The sequence below is a fragment of the Aquarana catesbeiana genome, linkage group LG05 (assembly GCF_042186555.1).
Source record: "Aquarana catesbeiana isolate 2022-GZ linkage group LG05, ASM4218655v1, whole genome shotgun sequence".
Classification (NCBI taxonomy): Eukaryota; Metazoa; Chordata; class Amphibia; order Anura; family Ranidae; genus Aquarana; species Aquarana catesbeiana.
Window position 1 is genome coordinate 499,813,774 of NC_133328.1, and position 15,736 is coordinate 499,829,509.

The following is a 15,736-nucleotide window of genomic DNA, read 5'->3' on the forward strand; positions in this document are numbered from 1 at the left end:
ACATAATGCTAATCTCTGTGTCACTCTGCTCTATCATATCAGCATGCTCCATGTCAGCACTTGAAATGAATAGCTTCTAGTACTGTTTCAACCTCTCACACTCCAGCTCTGCTGTACATGATGTGTAAGAGGCTGGTTTAATTCAGGTACTAACACTGCAGGCATTAAAAAAAATAAAAAATAAATACAGTTCTGCTTTAAAGGCATTGTACATTTCCAAATGTTTTTACTGGTTTAACTAGATATTAGCGTAGCTATACTTCCTGTGCCTTTTGCTTGCCTCAGCTCAGATGTTGCTGCTGAAGTTTGCAGCGTCATGGCTGATCAATTCCTCTAGGTATTTCCATTATCTGCTACTATCTCTAATCGCCAAAAAGGGACAAGACAACTTCCTGTTCCAGGCCACAGTGTCCAGTGCATGCATTGCCATCTGTTCTGTGTCACATCACAAAAGTTGGAGTGCTAATGTAATAAAAAAAAAATAATCTTCCAGCTGCATGGTAGGATATGTGTCTGTAAACGTTCTGCCTGCTTCTGTCTGTCAAATCGAATTAGTTCTCACCTACACCAGCACTACACAGACCCAGGAATTGTATGATATGTAATTTTTTCACAGGAAATGTTAGTTCTCAGACTACAGAAGTCATGTATTAACCTGTGCAGTGTTATGCTGCATGCCTCATGATTAAACACAAACAGAAACTTCTCACCAGAATGTAAATGTTCACTCTACTATAGGGTGTGTGTGTACAGGTCAACACATGACACCATGAAACTACATGATTAACACACTTCTTATGCAGATGAAAAACACAAGATGCAGGTAGGCAGGAAGTGCATTAATGCCTCGAAAGCTGAACTCCAATCTGATATATAAAAGACCCCAAGATGTACAAGTTGCTGTATGAAGTCGTATAATGTATACACTAAGAGCATATGTAAAAATCCTCCAGATTTCTGGTCGATTCGGTGGCTCTACAATCCCTTTCGTCATGCAACAAGCCCAGACTTCAAGGTAGTGACACGCCAACAGCTGCAATTGCTGGCTGTAAAGCAGCTCCCACCGATGTGCCTAGTATAAAGCCACCAGATGTTTTTTCGTGGCTTCCTTAAATACTAGGACATCGACCACTGTGCTTATGAGGATCCCAATGACATAGACTGCCAGATTTAACAAGGGCATACTCCATTTCCTAGTAAATTCACTTTCACTGGGGTACTGTTGAGTGAAACTTTTGGGCGGAATGATCATGTTGTTAAAGTGAGCTTAGTCTGTGTACAAAACCATCCTTTACCTGAGGATGTATAGGGAAGGACTGGGGATGCTGTCAAGAACACCATGATCCCAGTCCTGTCAAATTTGAAGTGAAGAACTCAGGAAGCAGAAACTTAATTAGTCTGGACACAAGTTTTTTTCATATCTGAGATATCTCCGACCATAGGGTTATTCAAGTGAATATTTCCCTTATGAAGATACTTCTGCTTTTCCTTCTACTGGAATACATTTGTTCTTATCCTCCACTGGTTCCTCCTCCATAATAAGGAAGGGGAATGTTTTCTGGTCCAAGCCAGCAAGTATTCCGGAAAAATGAACCAGAAATTCAGCGACAACAGGTGAACATTCCTCGCTTGTCACAAGGAACTGAAGGAAAAAGGTGCCCCAAAAGGTAGTGTGATACAAAGATAGGTAGAGGGAGTCAGATCAGCTCAGAAAGAAACTGACCCTTGGGGATACATTACATAATGCACTACGTCCAGGTTCCTCCCTACTTGAAGATATTTGGGACCCCTCACCCCCTACATCCCTCCCTCTTTGCCATCACATATTAGCCTGCTGATGTATATATAGGGACCCTTGTGGGGAACAGCAGTCCAAGTCAGCTGAGAGGATGGTTGTGCGACTAACACTTGCTGAAAATGTGACTTGCAGTCCCACCACCAAAACAGTCTGCTGTGACCTGTAATCTCACTAGGGAAGTTCTGCTCACCTGGGAGGTTCTACTGCAACCTGTAGTCCCACCAGGGAGGTTCTGCTGTGACCTGTAATCCTACAAGGAACTATTATTATACAGGATTTATGTAGCACCAAATAACTTCTGAGGCTCACTTCCCTGTCCGGGGATGGGACTACCCCAGGGCACTCACCAGTCCAGCCATAGAAACCCCTAGGGGGTCCAATCTTCACCCATCATGATGGGCTTTGCCACAAGTGCCCTCAGGGACTCAACTCCCAAGCTGGAGATCACTGCCCTGGACCTGTATAGCACCCATCTGGTTTACAAGGCAGTATGTAATTGCGCAGGGTCCCATTCCACAGGGTCCAGTGTCGACTGGTAATGTTACAGGCCACCCCCGTGTCATCCGAAACGGGGTCTGGGTACCATTTATCTGACCACTGACAAGCCGTAGGATATGGCTCCTGAAAGAGCTAGCCTCCCAATCTGAGGCGTATCTAGTGAAAATGGCGCTTATGGCAACCACTGAAACTGCGCCCCTGTCAAATCATTTGAAACCCATCTTTCAGATACTGCGGATAGGACATGGTTAGAGGCTGTGGACATCGTAGTTTCCTACTCTGTCCCCCCTTCATATTACCATACCTTTCCACATCAGTCAGTGTCCGTCTTCTGTTCTGTCACTGTGTCCCGTTCACCTCTCCAGTCAGGCACTGTGCATATCAGTGTACTGTCCTCCTCTGCTGGGCCAGCTTCCTCCCCCAGTAATGTCCTCCTGAGGTCTGTGCCTCCTCTGCACTGTTGCGCTATTGTGGCACCGCTGAGAATGAGTGCCTGCCATTGAAACGGTTGCATGGCAGGCCCATGGCCATCTTTTTTACAGGCACCGCTGCCCGTAACAGGCTTTTACGAGCAGAAGAGACCATACCTCCCAACTTTTGAACTTCAGAATGAGGGACACTTGAGGGAGGAAGTGCACTGTGGCAAAAGTGGATGTGGTCAAACTCTTAACAGTGGGGAGGGGGGGGGGGGGGGGGCTTAATGGGCCTGGCTAAACAAAACCCAGGTTTCCTTGTACCTCTAAAATATGCTTTGATTGCTGTGCCACAAGATAAAGTCTCATGGACACATACACACCTCAGCACTATCATTGAAAAAAAAAAAAAGGAAAAGCTTCCATTACAAATGTTTTTGTATAAACTATGAAAGTGTGCGTTACACAAAGTGTGGAAGGATTCAGGAATGCATTATGTTCAGGATTCAGAAGTGTGCTATGAACAGAGTGCCTTGTTCAGGAGTGTGATATGCACAGGGAGTAGATTTTTGGAGTGCTTTATTTACAGAGTGCAAGGCTCGGGAGAGCACTAGGTACAGACTGCAGGTTTCTGGAGTGCCTTTTGCACAGAGTGCAGGGTTCAGGAGAGTTCTAGATACAGAGTGCAGGTCATCCATCCACATCTGACTATTGCCCCTCTCCTCTGCCCTCATCTCCCCATCCCCTCCCCAAAACTCCACCATCTTCCACTTGTTTATATTTGTAAAAGCAGCTCCTTTCTGTAGATGGCTCTTCTATCCACTGCAGTCAGAGCTTCCATTCACCTTTCAGTGCACTGGGTGCACACTCATTTTCAGCTGAGAGAGATCAAAGACTTCCATTCAGCCTGCTGGTTGAATGAGAAAAATTGAACAGTGTATACCCAATTCGTTTTTCAGGTAAATGTCAGCTTTAGGCCACTTTCACACTGAAGTGTTGCGGGCAACGGCGGTAAAGCGCCGCTATATTTAGCGGCTCTATTCAGACGCTAGCAGGGCATTTTTAACCCCCGCTAGCGGCCGAAAAAGGGTTAAAACCGCCTGCAAAGTACCGCTGCCCTATTGTTTTCAATGGGAAGGGGCGCTTTAGGAGCGGTAAAAACACCGCTCCAAAGATGCGGCTTGCAGGACTTTTTAGACCGCCCTGCAAGCACACTGCTCCAGTGTGAAAGCCCTTGGGGCTTTCACATTGGATTGCATGGAGCGGCTCTTTCAGGGCGCTTTGCAGGCGCTATTTTTAGCACTTTAGCGCCTGCCAAGCGTCTCAGTTTGAAAGGGGTCAATATGTCTCCCTACATCAGGGATCGGCCTTGGCACAGAGCAAAGCATTCACCAGGTGCCTTACAGACATACAGATGGCAGGAGAGTGCAGGGATGGTGTCAGCAATGGAGGCGCCCAGATGTAGTACTTATCTTTTAGACCCCTTTCACACTGAGGCGTTTTTCAGGCGCTATAGCATCAAAAATAGCGCCTGCAAAGCGCCCAGAAAAAGCAGCTCCATTCACTCCAATGTGAAAGCCAGAGTGCTTTCACACTGGAGCGTTGCACTGGCAGGACGTCAGAAAAAGTCTTGCCAGTAGCTTCTTTGGAGCGGTGACAGAGTGGTGAACTCACCGCTCCTCCCCGTTGAAATCAATGGGGCAGCGCTGCTATATCACTGGCAAAACACTGCTGCAGTGGCTTTTTGCGGGCGGATTTAACCCCTTTTAGGCCGCTAGCGGGGGTTAAAACCGCCCCGCTAGTGGCCGAATAGCGCCGCTAAAACGACAGTAAAGCGGCGCTAAAAATAGCGCCGCTTTACTGTTGATGCCCGGGGCGTGTGAAAGGGGTCTTTGATCTGAATGGACGATGACAGGTTCTCTTTACTGCCTGACACCCCTAGGTGCCTGATCCCCCTCTCAGATCTCCTGTAGGGAGCCCCGGAGACCACACACTGGACAGATCCAATCTGTAGAGAGATATAGTATCTGCAACGTGAGATCCCACCAGAACATACAGACAGCTGGGGGGGGGGGGGGGGGGCAGCCTAACACATCATTCCCCCCCACCAGCACAGTGAGTGGATGGAACATCACACAGCATGTAGTACCCAGGAAGTGATGTACTCAGGACTGTACATAGTGATGGCACAATAACAAACTTCCCCAGAAAGCAGCTGACATGCTGGAACCAGAAGTCCCTCCTGTGCATGTCTGATACCAGAGCTTAGCCTCCTCGCACTATACACTCACCTTACATTCTCTGCAGTGTTCCCCCTGTGTATAATAACAGAAGCTGCTCATGCGGGAAAGGAGGTAGGGTGAGGTGCGCGGCTTAGTTACAACCTGCTAGAGGGGAGGGGCTGCTGTGCTCTGTGTAAGGGAGGAGGAGGAGCATTATATGTAATGAAGTATCATGTGAGTCGGCTCTTTCATTACACTGGTTGTTTGATAGAGGGGCGGGTCTGAGTAGCAGTCCCACCCATACCCGACATCACAACTTGGATCTGACAGGTGAGGTCTTTCATCGGAACTGCACAGTGCACATCCAGCTGGCTTGCTCGCCAATCCCTGGATGTGCTGGATGTTCACACTACTGCAGGTCCTATTCAGCCACAAGTTGACATATATGCAACATAATTATGCAGGACAAAGCCTTGCTGCCCAGCCACTCAGCAGCGCCCACTTCATATTGCGCCCATGGCACTTGCCATATGTGCCATACCCTGGATACGCCACTGCTCCCAATCCCAGATGAAACCATTGCAAAGCTAGCTATTTTAATGCAGAGTGCTGCACAGATGTAGCCATCACCTTCAGGCATTGGCAAAAAACTCAAGCCTTGCCTAACAGGGAGGGGTTATGCCAGGGAGAGGACTTCTTGTCTTTTTTTTTTCCAGTGTCTAATCACCTGAAGGTGACAGCAAAACCCTATCACAATGACTATAAGGATGCTCTGTGTCCCATGATGTACAAAAAAGAAAAGAAAAAAGTTTTGCCTTTAGCTCTATTTTAGTAATCTACACTAATGTATTCAATAAAATTATATTGCTGTTTAAAAGCAGTTCCAAATACAAGTTTCAAATGTTCCACAATTATCTCTAGGGTAGGGTCTGTGTTAATGAACTTTTGTTTGCTTCAAATGGGTTTTGCATTCCCAAACAAGCCTATGAGAATGTAAAACTTGCTTGAACCAGGTCAAATTCACCTGTCAATGAATTCTGAAATGTCTCAAACTGATGCCATCAACACAAGTCCAAAGCCTGTTGACACGGGCCCTTATTGTATTTCCACCATCAAATAATTACAGGCAGCATTTCCAGCACCAAACTATACAGGAAAAAATACATCTAAGCTCAATAAAATGGAAATGGAAGGGTAATTGGTATTCAAATAAGTCTCTTATAAATACAATCTGAATGAATGTTTTCATGGGCAATCTTTTGGCAAGTTAACACTATTCTTTCCCGACTAAGCACAGAAGGAACAGTGGGGCTCTATGCATTGTCAAAAACATCAGAGATGTTTTATCAATATACTGTAAATGCACCATTACAATCCCAAAATGTCAACACATATAAAATTAGCACTCTGGGTTGACACTGGTGCGATGCGGGAACCAGCATCACATCTCACTCGCAGGCAGTTCACACTGCCCTCTATGAACCGCTGTGGGTGTCAATGTAAAGTTAATGACACCCCCAGAACGGATCGGTTCAAATAGTACAGGAATCAGATGGCATGGGTATTCATGATCCGATTCCTGTACCATTTGATCTGATTCCAGTGTGAACCAAAAAAAGGGTCCTTCACCATTTTGATGCGAATACGCTGCAATTTCAGCCATACAGTTTATATGGCTGAATTTGCATCGCACAGACATTGCATGTGATGTGCACCAGTGTGAACCCAGCTTTAATCTCTATTAGTACATGTGTTTATCTGTACAAACAATGAATGATCATATATAAAATTATATTATTAAGCTTATATTAGCTCACCTATCTCTTACCTTTATAAGGAGATCTAAAGCAGCGACTTTACATTTTGCATATTTTTCCTTTGTGTAAACAACAACACACACATTCTAGAAAAGATATGAGTAAAACAATGACAGATTAAAGTGGTTGTAAACCTCAGACACAACAAACAAAGCATATCATTCTATAGTGTACAATTGCCTCAATCCAAAGCACCCAGTGTCATTTCTCTCTGAGGTCTCCTTCCTCCACTATCTGCATGATTGGACACCAGACAAGCTTGGGTGATGGCCCCCCATCCCCTGCAGGAGATAGCGGATGATTGACAACCTTCGCTGTCAATGTTTCTCTAGGACAGCGTGTAGAGGGGGGGTGTGTCCATTCCCTCCATTCAGGTTTCAGATTAAACATCTTCTGGGCTTTAGGCTGTACAACAGTGTGTGACAGATCGCTGCCCCCTGCCTGCTAGAGCTGAGAAAAAACCTTTGGTCTGTGCGTTTTAGAAGGATGCACAGGAGAGGGGGCTGCAGGGTTTACCACCACTTGAATAAATGCAATACAAACTAATTTTTGCCTTTGTGATCATATGTACATTTCTGACCACACTCAAATAGATGTTCAGGCTGTAAAAGAAAACATGTGAGCATCTATAGTACAATAAAAAAAAAAAAAAAAACTACAGAAGAGAGAACATTATAAATGTCACATTCCTACATATATTAGAATCTGCGTACTAGTTTTCACCAACGGCCATAAGGGAAAATTGACAGTTACTTACCGATAACTGTTTTTCTGGGATATCTTCCAGGACGGCATAACCTGAGAGATGACTGGTCCACCTGACAGGAAACACAATCAACATACAAGGTTAAAAGGCCCCTCCCTTCCCCCTGCACCTCAGTTCTCCCAAAGTAATAGGTTATCCGGGTGACAGAGAGAAACTCTTCCAATAGTACTTATATTAAAACATGGGTGGAAAGTAGGCCTGCCGTCCTGGAAAATATCCCAGAAAAACAGTTATCGGTAAGTAACTGTCAATTTTCTCTAGTCATCTTTCAGGACGGCATAACCTGAGAGGATGGACAAGGAGTTCAAGGCCTACCTCAGGGCGGGACCACCGCTTGTAGCACCTTTCTTCCAAATGTCAGATCCTGGGGCGACAGCAGTTCCACTCTATAGTGTTTCAAAAAGGTATCCTGCTTCACCCAAGTGGCTGTGCGACAGACCTGTTCTATCGAGGCCCCAGCTCTCTCTGCCCAAGAGGCCGCCAAGGATCTTGTTGAGTGGGCCTTAAGGTTCCCTGGTACTGGGGAACCATTCTGTTCATAGGCCAATGTTATTGTCTGCCTAATCCACCTAGCCACAGTACATTTAGACGCCTGCCCTCCCTTTCTAGGGCCGCTAAATAAAACTAAAAGATGATTCGACTTTCTGTAGTCCTTTACTCTATCTAGATACATCAATAAACATTTCCTGACATCTAATAAATTAAACTTCCTCTCCTTCTCATTTTTTGGATTATCACAGAAGGAGGGTAAAATGATCTCCTGAGATCTATTAAACTTAGATGCGACCTTGGGAAGATAAAGTGGGTCCTGTCTAAGAACCACTCTATCCTCCAGAATCAACAGAAAAGGCTCCTTAACTGACAGGGCCTGTAGGTCGCTCACCCTTCTGGCCGTGGTTATGGCCAACAGAAACGCTAACTTAAGAGTCAAAAACTTAACTGAAATCTCTTGCGCTGGTTCGAAGGGCGCTATCGTCAGCGCCTCCAAAATCAGAGATAAATTCCATGGAGGGAATACATTCACCCTGACAGGGGTTACCCTCTCCCTTGCCAGAAGAAATCTCTTAATCAGAGGTTCTAGTGCGAGCCTCTTATCCAAAAATACAGATAACGCTGCTATCTGTACTCTCAAGGTGTTCGGGGAAATCCCCTGATCCACCCCTGCTTGCAAAAATTCCAGTACCACTGGTACTGAATGGTAAGACACCTCCTTATCACGGCACCACTGTGAGAAGCAATTCCACATCTTGGAGTAGATCCTCCTGGTGACCAGCTTCCTGCTGCCCAAGAGGGTCTCAATTACCCTATCAGAGCACCCCTTGCCCCTAAGGATCTCCTCCTCAAGAACCATGCCGTCAGTTTGAGGAATCCCGGGTCGGGGTGGAGGACTGGCCCCTGTAGGAGAAGATCTCGTTTGGTTGGAAGACAGAGCGGAGGAGAAATTGACCACTTTTTCAGAGTGGCAAACCAGGTCCTTTTTGGCCACCATGGGGCTATAAGGATCAGTCCGCAATATGAGCGGGCCAATTTTTGTAAGACCCGTGGTATTAAGACTAGTGGGGGAAAGGCGTAAGCTAGACGGAAGTCCCAGTCCTGAGACAGAGCATCCACTCTCTGGGAACCCCCTTCTCTGTTGAGAGAGAAAAAACGATCCACTTTTTTGTTCCCTCTGTAGGCAAAAAGAAGATCTATATCCGGAATCCCGAACTTCTGACTTATCTGGAGAAAGACCTCCTAATTTAACTCCCATTCCCCTTGGAGGATGGGTTGCCGGCTTAAGAAGTCTACCACCACATTGGCGGTTTGTCTTATGTGAACCCCCAATATGGACTGAAGGTTCTCTTCGGCCCAGTTTAAGATGTTCAGGACTGGACTCAGTAGTTTCCTGGATCTGGTGCCCCCTGATGATTCAGCTAAGAGACCGTTGTCACATTGTCTGACAGGACTTGGATCTCTAAGCCCTGAATCCTGTCTCCAAAGGATACTAAGGCCTGGCCCACCGCCTGGAGTTCCCTGTGGTTGGAGGATACCCCTGCCTGAGAAGGCGTCCAGGCCCCCCATGCCTGGAAGTCCCCCAGGTGAGCGCCCCAACTCCAAGCACTTGCATCGGTAGTGATTCTTGTAGGATTCCACTGGTCCCAGGGTAGACCCAACCTGAGCTTGTCCTGATCCAGCCACCAATCTAGGGAGGTCCTTACTCTTGTTGTAATAGACACCCTTGCATCCAATGACTCTCTCCTTTTGTCCCAGGAGGACAAAAGGAAGAACTGCAGCTCCCTAATCCAAAAGGGAAGAGCTCAGAATTGCCAATGTTGAATCCCTTCGCTCGTAAGGACTGCGAATCTCAGCAGGGACTGGTGTTCCCTGGTGATCGGGATATGAAGGTAAGCATCCCTCAGATCTATCGTGGCTAAGAACGCATACCTTAATAGATGCCTGCGCACCGTGTATATACTCTCCATCCGGAAGCTCTTTAGTCGCAAAAACCTGTTCAACTTCCTGAGATTTAATATCAGGCGAAATTTCCCTGACGGTTTTTGAACAACAAATACATGGAAGTAAAACCCTTGGTAAAGCTCTTCCGGTGGAACGGGGATGATCACCTCCTGGAATGCCAATCCCTGCAAGCTGTCCAACAGCCCTGCAGCTTTTGAAGTTTCCTTGGGGAGACGGGTCAGAAAAAAGTTTTGTGGGGGAGGGGAGAGAAGTTCCAGACGATATCCCTCTGTTACAATCTGCAAGATATAGGGGCTTTCGGAGATCCTTTTCCACCGAGGGACAAAGTGGGACAATCTCCCCCCTACCCTGATGCTGGCGTCACTTAGACTGCTTGGTGGCGTCTTTAGGTCTAGAAAAGAGCAGACTACCTTTTTGTGCGCTCTTTCCCTTTCCCCACCTTCTATTCGCATCCTTTTTTCCTTTGAAAAGGGTCAATTTCCATTGAATTGATCCTGTTAGAGGAGGGACGAAAAAACTTCCTGCCCCTTTCTCCTTTAGCTTTAACTGGGAACTTTTTTCCCTTTTCTGCTGACCTTGACAGCACCTGATCCAGGCCAGGTCCAAAGAGTTGTGAACCTTCAAAGGGCCAACCACATAGCCTTGATCTAGACATATGGCCCCCTTCCCATGATTTGACCCAGACTGCCCTTCTTGCGGAGTTAAGGAGGGCCGCAGATTTGGCTGTGTTCCTGACAGACTCCACAGCCGCATCTGCCAAATATGCCACAGCCTTACCTATTATTTCTAACGAGTCTGTGATTTCTTTGGAATCACTGCCTTTAGAAACATGGTTGGAAAGTCTGCCTAACCATGCGTCCACGTTTCTTGCCACGCATGCTGACGCCAAAGCAGGAGCCATGGCAGCCGCATTGGAATCCCATGCTCTGCGCAAAAGCGCCTCCGCCCTTCTGTCCATTTGGTCTTTTAGGTTCCCTGAAACCTCAAAAGACAAGTCAGATTTTTTAGAAACCTGCGACAGAGCTGCGTCTAACTTAGGGGTTTTAAAGAATTTCTGCTCTTCTTCCTCCCCAAAAGGAAACCTTCTCTTCCAAGTTTTAAGTCTAAGAACCTTTCTTTCCGGGTCTTTCCACTCTCTCAAAATCATCTCCTTTAGGGCCTGATGAACTGGGAACACCCTTGACTGAGGCTTTCCCAAACCCCTGTACATCTTGTCCCGGGCCGACGCCTGAACCGGAGGTTCTGGGATATCCTCAGAGACATAGATCGCCCTAAGTAACTGCCCCATGTCTTCCACGGGAAAGAGGTGGCTACTAGCTCTAGGACTGTCACTATCCTGCCTCTCAGCGTCTGTGTATGTGTCTACACCTTCCTCTAATGAGTCCTCCTCTGACTCCTCTGGGTCCTCAAACTCTTCAACTCCCGAAGTGACAGAGGAAGGGGTTTTTTGCGAGGTTTTCTGACCCCTGTCTGAAAAACCTTCCTGAGAGGAAGTGCCTTCTCTAGAGGACAGGATTTCTCTATCATCCGCTTTAGGTGCTATAGCTGTCTTAATAGACTGGAGGGTAGAAAGCATCTCCGACTGTACCGCAAGGAAGTCCCTCATAACCTGTGAGGTTTCCTTACTAGACAGTTTCTGTATGCACCTATAGCAAAAAGGTTTCACATGGTCCTGTGGGAGGTTATCATTACAGTTCCCACATCTTTTTGACCTGGGAGGAGGGGGATTTTTGCCCTTCATCTTGTGAGCATCCTGAGCAGAGCCGCCAGGATCTAGGGAGACAAAAAAGACAAAGTCCAAACTTTAACCAGTTTCCTAAGACTTTGAGTGTGTGTGTGTGTGTGTCTCTCTCTCTCTCTCTCCCCTCCTATGGTGTAGGCAAGACCCCTCTTACTTCACTACATTCAAAACGGAATAGGACTCACCACCACTGGCCTCTTCCTGGGCTAAGGTTGCAGCTGTTACCTCCTCTCCATCCATATCTGCTGCTTTGCGAGGTTTTCCGACCCCAAGAGAGGAGTATCGTGAGGCCTCCTGCTTTTCCCTGGAGCGCTGAGTGTCTATCTCCTATACACCGATGATCGGCGCCATTTTGTTGGAGAGCCGCTATCTGAGGGAGGATTTTGGCCTCTAGTGTCTGAATCTGCCATTTTGGCATAGACCGGAAGTTACAGCGCCCGGAACCGGAAACACCGCCATCTTACTCCACCCTGGGATGCCTGCTCCATACACAGGAGCTTCAGCATTCCCTATGAAGTCCAGGACCTCCACCAGCCCTACAAGGCACCAAGGTACTCACCTGGCTGGCGTCCTCTAGCCGCTCTGCGGCCTAGACACCAGCCTAAGCTCCAGTTCCTTCATCACCTCCGTACCTGACTGGGTGGAAGGAAAAAGCATGAGGTATGTGCTCACAGGAGTTCCGGGATACCCCTCTGTACCCGGGAGGCTCCTTGCCGGGGAAGACTCTCTCCCCCGGCCATTGGGGGGACCCCCTGAGAAGGACAGGGCCATGGCTGGACCCGCCACCCTCCCCGGCTTTGGCGTCCAGCCCTCGGGGGGGGGGGGGGGGACCATCCGCTACCAGCTTCAGGTCTGAGAAAAAACAACAAACGTTTTGCTGCCGGGAAACACAATCAAGAACTGAGGTGCAGGGGGAAGGGAGGGGCCTTTTAACCTTGTATGTTGATTGTGTTTCCTGTCAGGTGGACCAGTCATCTCTCAGGTTATGCCGTCCCGGAAGATGACTAGAGAAAGATGGATCGTTTGGCTGTACAGCAGTCTCTATGTCAGTGACCTTCCTAAAGCTGGCCATACACTAGTAGAATTTTGCTGGAACATGTTAGTTTTAAGAAGGCTTGTTCAATTTTCAGATGGTTATTGGGGGGAATTTGGTGTTCATTTTCGACCACAGTGACATGAAAATTTGAAGGTGCAGGGTGAAACATATCTCTCAAATAACCGAATTTCTAACAGTAAATGCCATTTTCATTCAGGAAGGATCATTCACTCAAAAAACAAATGTTGAAAGCAAACATCATTTTTAAGTACTTTTGAACAACATTCGTCATGTCATCGAATGTACTGATGAGAATTTTTGCATCAATGTTTGATTAAAAAATCTACCAACATATTGCCAGCGTAAAGGCTAAGTTCACCTTTGGGGGGGGGGGGGGGAATAATAAATGTACATATTTTTACACAAAGAAAATGTGTATTTATTAATTTTTCCCCCAGGAGACTGAAAAGCATTGCACCCACAAGCATTGGATCATGGGTGCGATGTCAGGCTCCTACAGACAAGACCTACAGCTTTCTGCCCGTACCTCTGTAGCCGTGGGGCCTTGTGAATGTACTATAAGGGAAGTGATCAGCACGAAGTCCATCAGCACGAACTACCAGTCTGTTTGTTGCGCTGACAATAGTACTTGTAGTTTATTTATTCACAGATCCCTACAAATGAATGTTGCAGCTGTATGGGCAGAGCCCCTAAATACAGGTATAACATGCTCCAAAAGCTGAACTTAGCCTTTAAAGTGGAATGCAAATCAAACCCTAATTATACTTAAATCTAATCCCACCCCCATTCTAAGGCTATTCTATCTGTAAAAGGAAAGATGCATATAGTTACGTATTACATGTGATGTAATAATGAGGTTTATGAATCACACCCTAGCTTAGAAAGATAGAAGTGAACCCAGAGTCCTCTAATCTGCATAAAATGCCTCAGCCTGTGGTGCTCATATACAGTATAAATATGAAACTATCATGATTAATGATTACTCTATCATGTAGCACACCCAATCAAAAAGTGCCCATGGAACTTTCAGCAAGTTTTAAAAGTATGAACATCTTCTGATATCAAAATATGTTATCTTTATCTAAAGATAAAATCTCAAATGTCACCAGGTTACCACATGCTCTGACTATCCTGATTAAAAAATTCCACAATTCTGTATCCAAAATTCTATATCAAAATACTATAACTGACTGACACTCACACTGCAGGGAGCTTCTAACTACCAGGTTTACTTTAACAAGATGTATATAGAGAAAATTGAGCTTAGTGTGCAAGGTGAATTAAAATAAATAAATGACAAAACAACAGCACCCATAAATATGTACACACCATATTAAACAAATTAAATAAGAAAAAGTGTTGCGCTGTCAAATATGTGATAAGATGCCTTCTCAATGTAGGCAAAAAAAGTCCACCAAAATAAAAATATTAAATAAATTTAATAAAGTGAAATGTCCAGAAAGCTGGCAAAAGTCCTTTAGGTGAAGAAAAGAAGTGTCCTTCAAATTTTCAACAGGTGCAAATCACCACACATATAAAGTTCTTTAGAGAACCTCAATCCCGGTTTTTCGTGTTTAGATGTTGAAGTATAGTAATATATTCAAGTGGCCTGAGTTACAGAAGCTCCTGTCTGGCTCTTAGGCGGTTCTCTCCTCCAGTCCTTGCTCTGTTCTGTGTGGCAGAGAGGAAACTCATTGTCCCCCTGTCATTGTCAGCACACTTCCAGGCTGCCAGCAGCAAGCTTCACACATTCCCATCTACACACAAAAGACCGGGTTTGAGGTTCCCTAAAGAACTTTATATGTGTGGTGATTTGCATCATTGGCATCCATTAAGCAGGCTGAACAGAAAAGGCTGCTTATTACCTGAAGTGAGGGGTGATTGCTCACTAATGCGCATATAGACCTTGAAAAGGTCTAAATATCTGGTAAGAGGATATGTTTGCCCTGTCTATCCTTTGGGGAGCTCTGGGTGTTGCACCTGTGGAAAATTTGATGAACACTAAACACTTCACCTAAGGACTTTTGCTGGCTTTCTGGACATTTCACTTTATTAAATTTATTATATTTATTTTTATATTTTCATTTTTGGTGGACTTTTTTTGCCTACATTGAGAAGGCATCTTATTATATATGTGACAGCGTTTTCTTATTTACTTTAACAAGAATTCTGATTATTTTTTTTTTACTCCTTACCTTCATGTCCACAGCATAAGGCTGGACATTCTGACCTATTTTCTCCAAAAACGCACACAAGAACTTCAGTGCTTCTTCCCGACAATCTCTAAACTGAAAAGTAAAATACATATAAGATTGAAAAAAAAAACAAAACACAACAACATTATACAGGTGTACATCTCATAAAATTTGAATATCAAAAAGTTATTTCAGTAATTCAATTCAAAAAGTGAAACTCATTTTTTAATAGACATGTTACACACAGAGTGAGATATTTCAAGCATTTCTTTCTTTTAAAGTGGAGTTCCACCCACTTTTACAACTCTTCAGCATCCCTCACTAAACTGTGCACTGTAAACGAATTGGATATTTTTAAATTCTTTTTCTCAGCACTTACTGTATATCTGCTGTATTCATTTTTCACTTCCTCCTCCCTGGCCGCGGCCCATGGCATCATTTCCTGTTTGCAATGCCTTCTGGGAAGGGGCGGCAACTTCCTCTGACACTGCCGTTGCTATGGAAACCTGACCTGAAACCTATTACACGGCTTGTGCTGCACTGAGCATGTGCGAGATCTGCAAGGATGAGATCCAGGAAGAAATACAGTCTGGCTTCAGATGCCCACACTTAAGATGGCCACTGCCTGCTGTAAGTTTATAAAATAACAAACTACTGCTATAAACTAACAAAACAGACCTTAGTTTACAGACTAACTTTACTAGAATACATTAAGCTTGTGTATTATAGGGGTATTTTTATTTAAAAACTATCATTTCGGCCGGAACACCAC

General features: G+C 45.4%; 1 protein-coding gene across 2 annotated transcripts in view; it reads right to left on the bottom strand.

The window, feature by feature from the left end:
* Positions 1-15,736, bottom strand: part of PRKDC (protein kinase, DNA-activated, catalytic subunit) — a 712,087-nt gene that overhangs the window by 668,347 nt on the left and 28,004 nt on the right. For both annotated transcript variants that reach the window (XR_012244521.1, XM_073631567.1), the window contains exons 3-4: positions 14,965-15,057; positions 6,760-6,834 (exon numbers count right to left, since the gene is read on the bottom strand). Coding sequence is in view for 1 of the 2 variants with exons in the window: in XM_073631567.1 (XP_073487668.1) it covers positions 6,760-6,834; positions 14,965-15,057 (168 nt within the window). In the remaining variant the exon portion in view is untranslated. The remainder of the gene's footprint in view (positions 1-6,759; positions 6,835-14,964; positions 15,058-15,736) is intronic.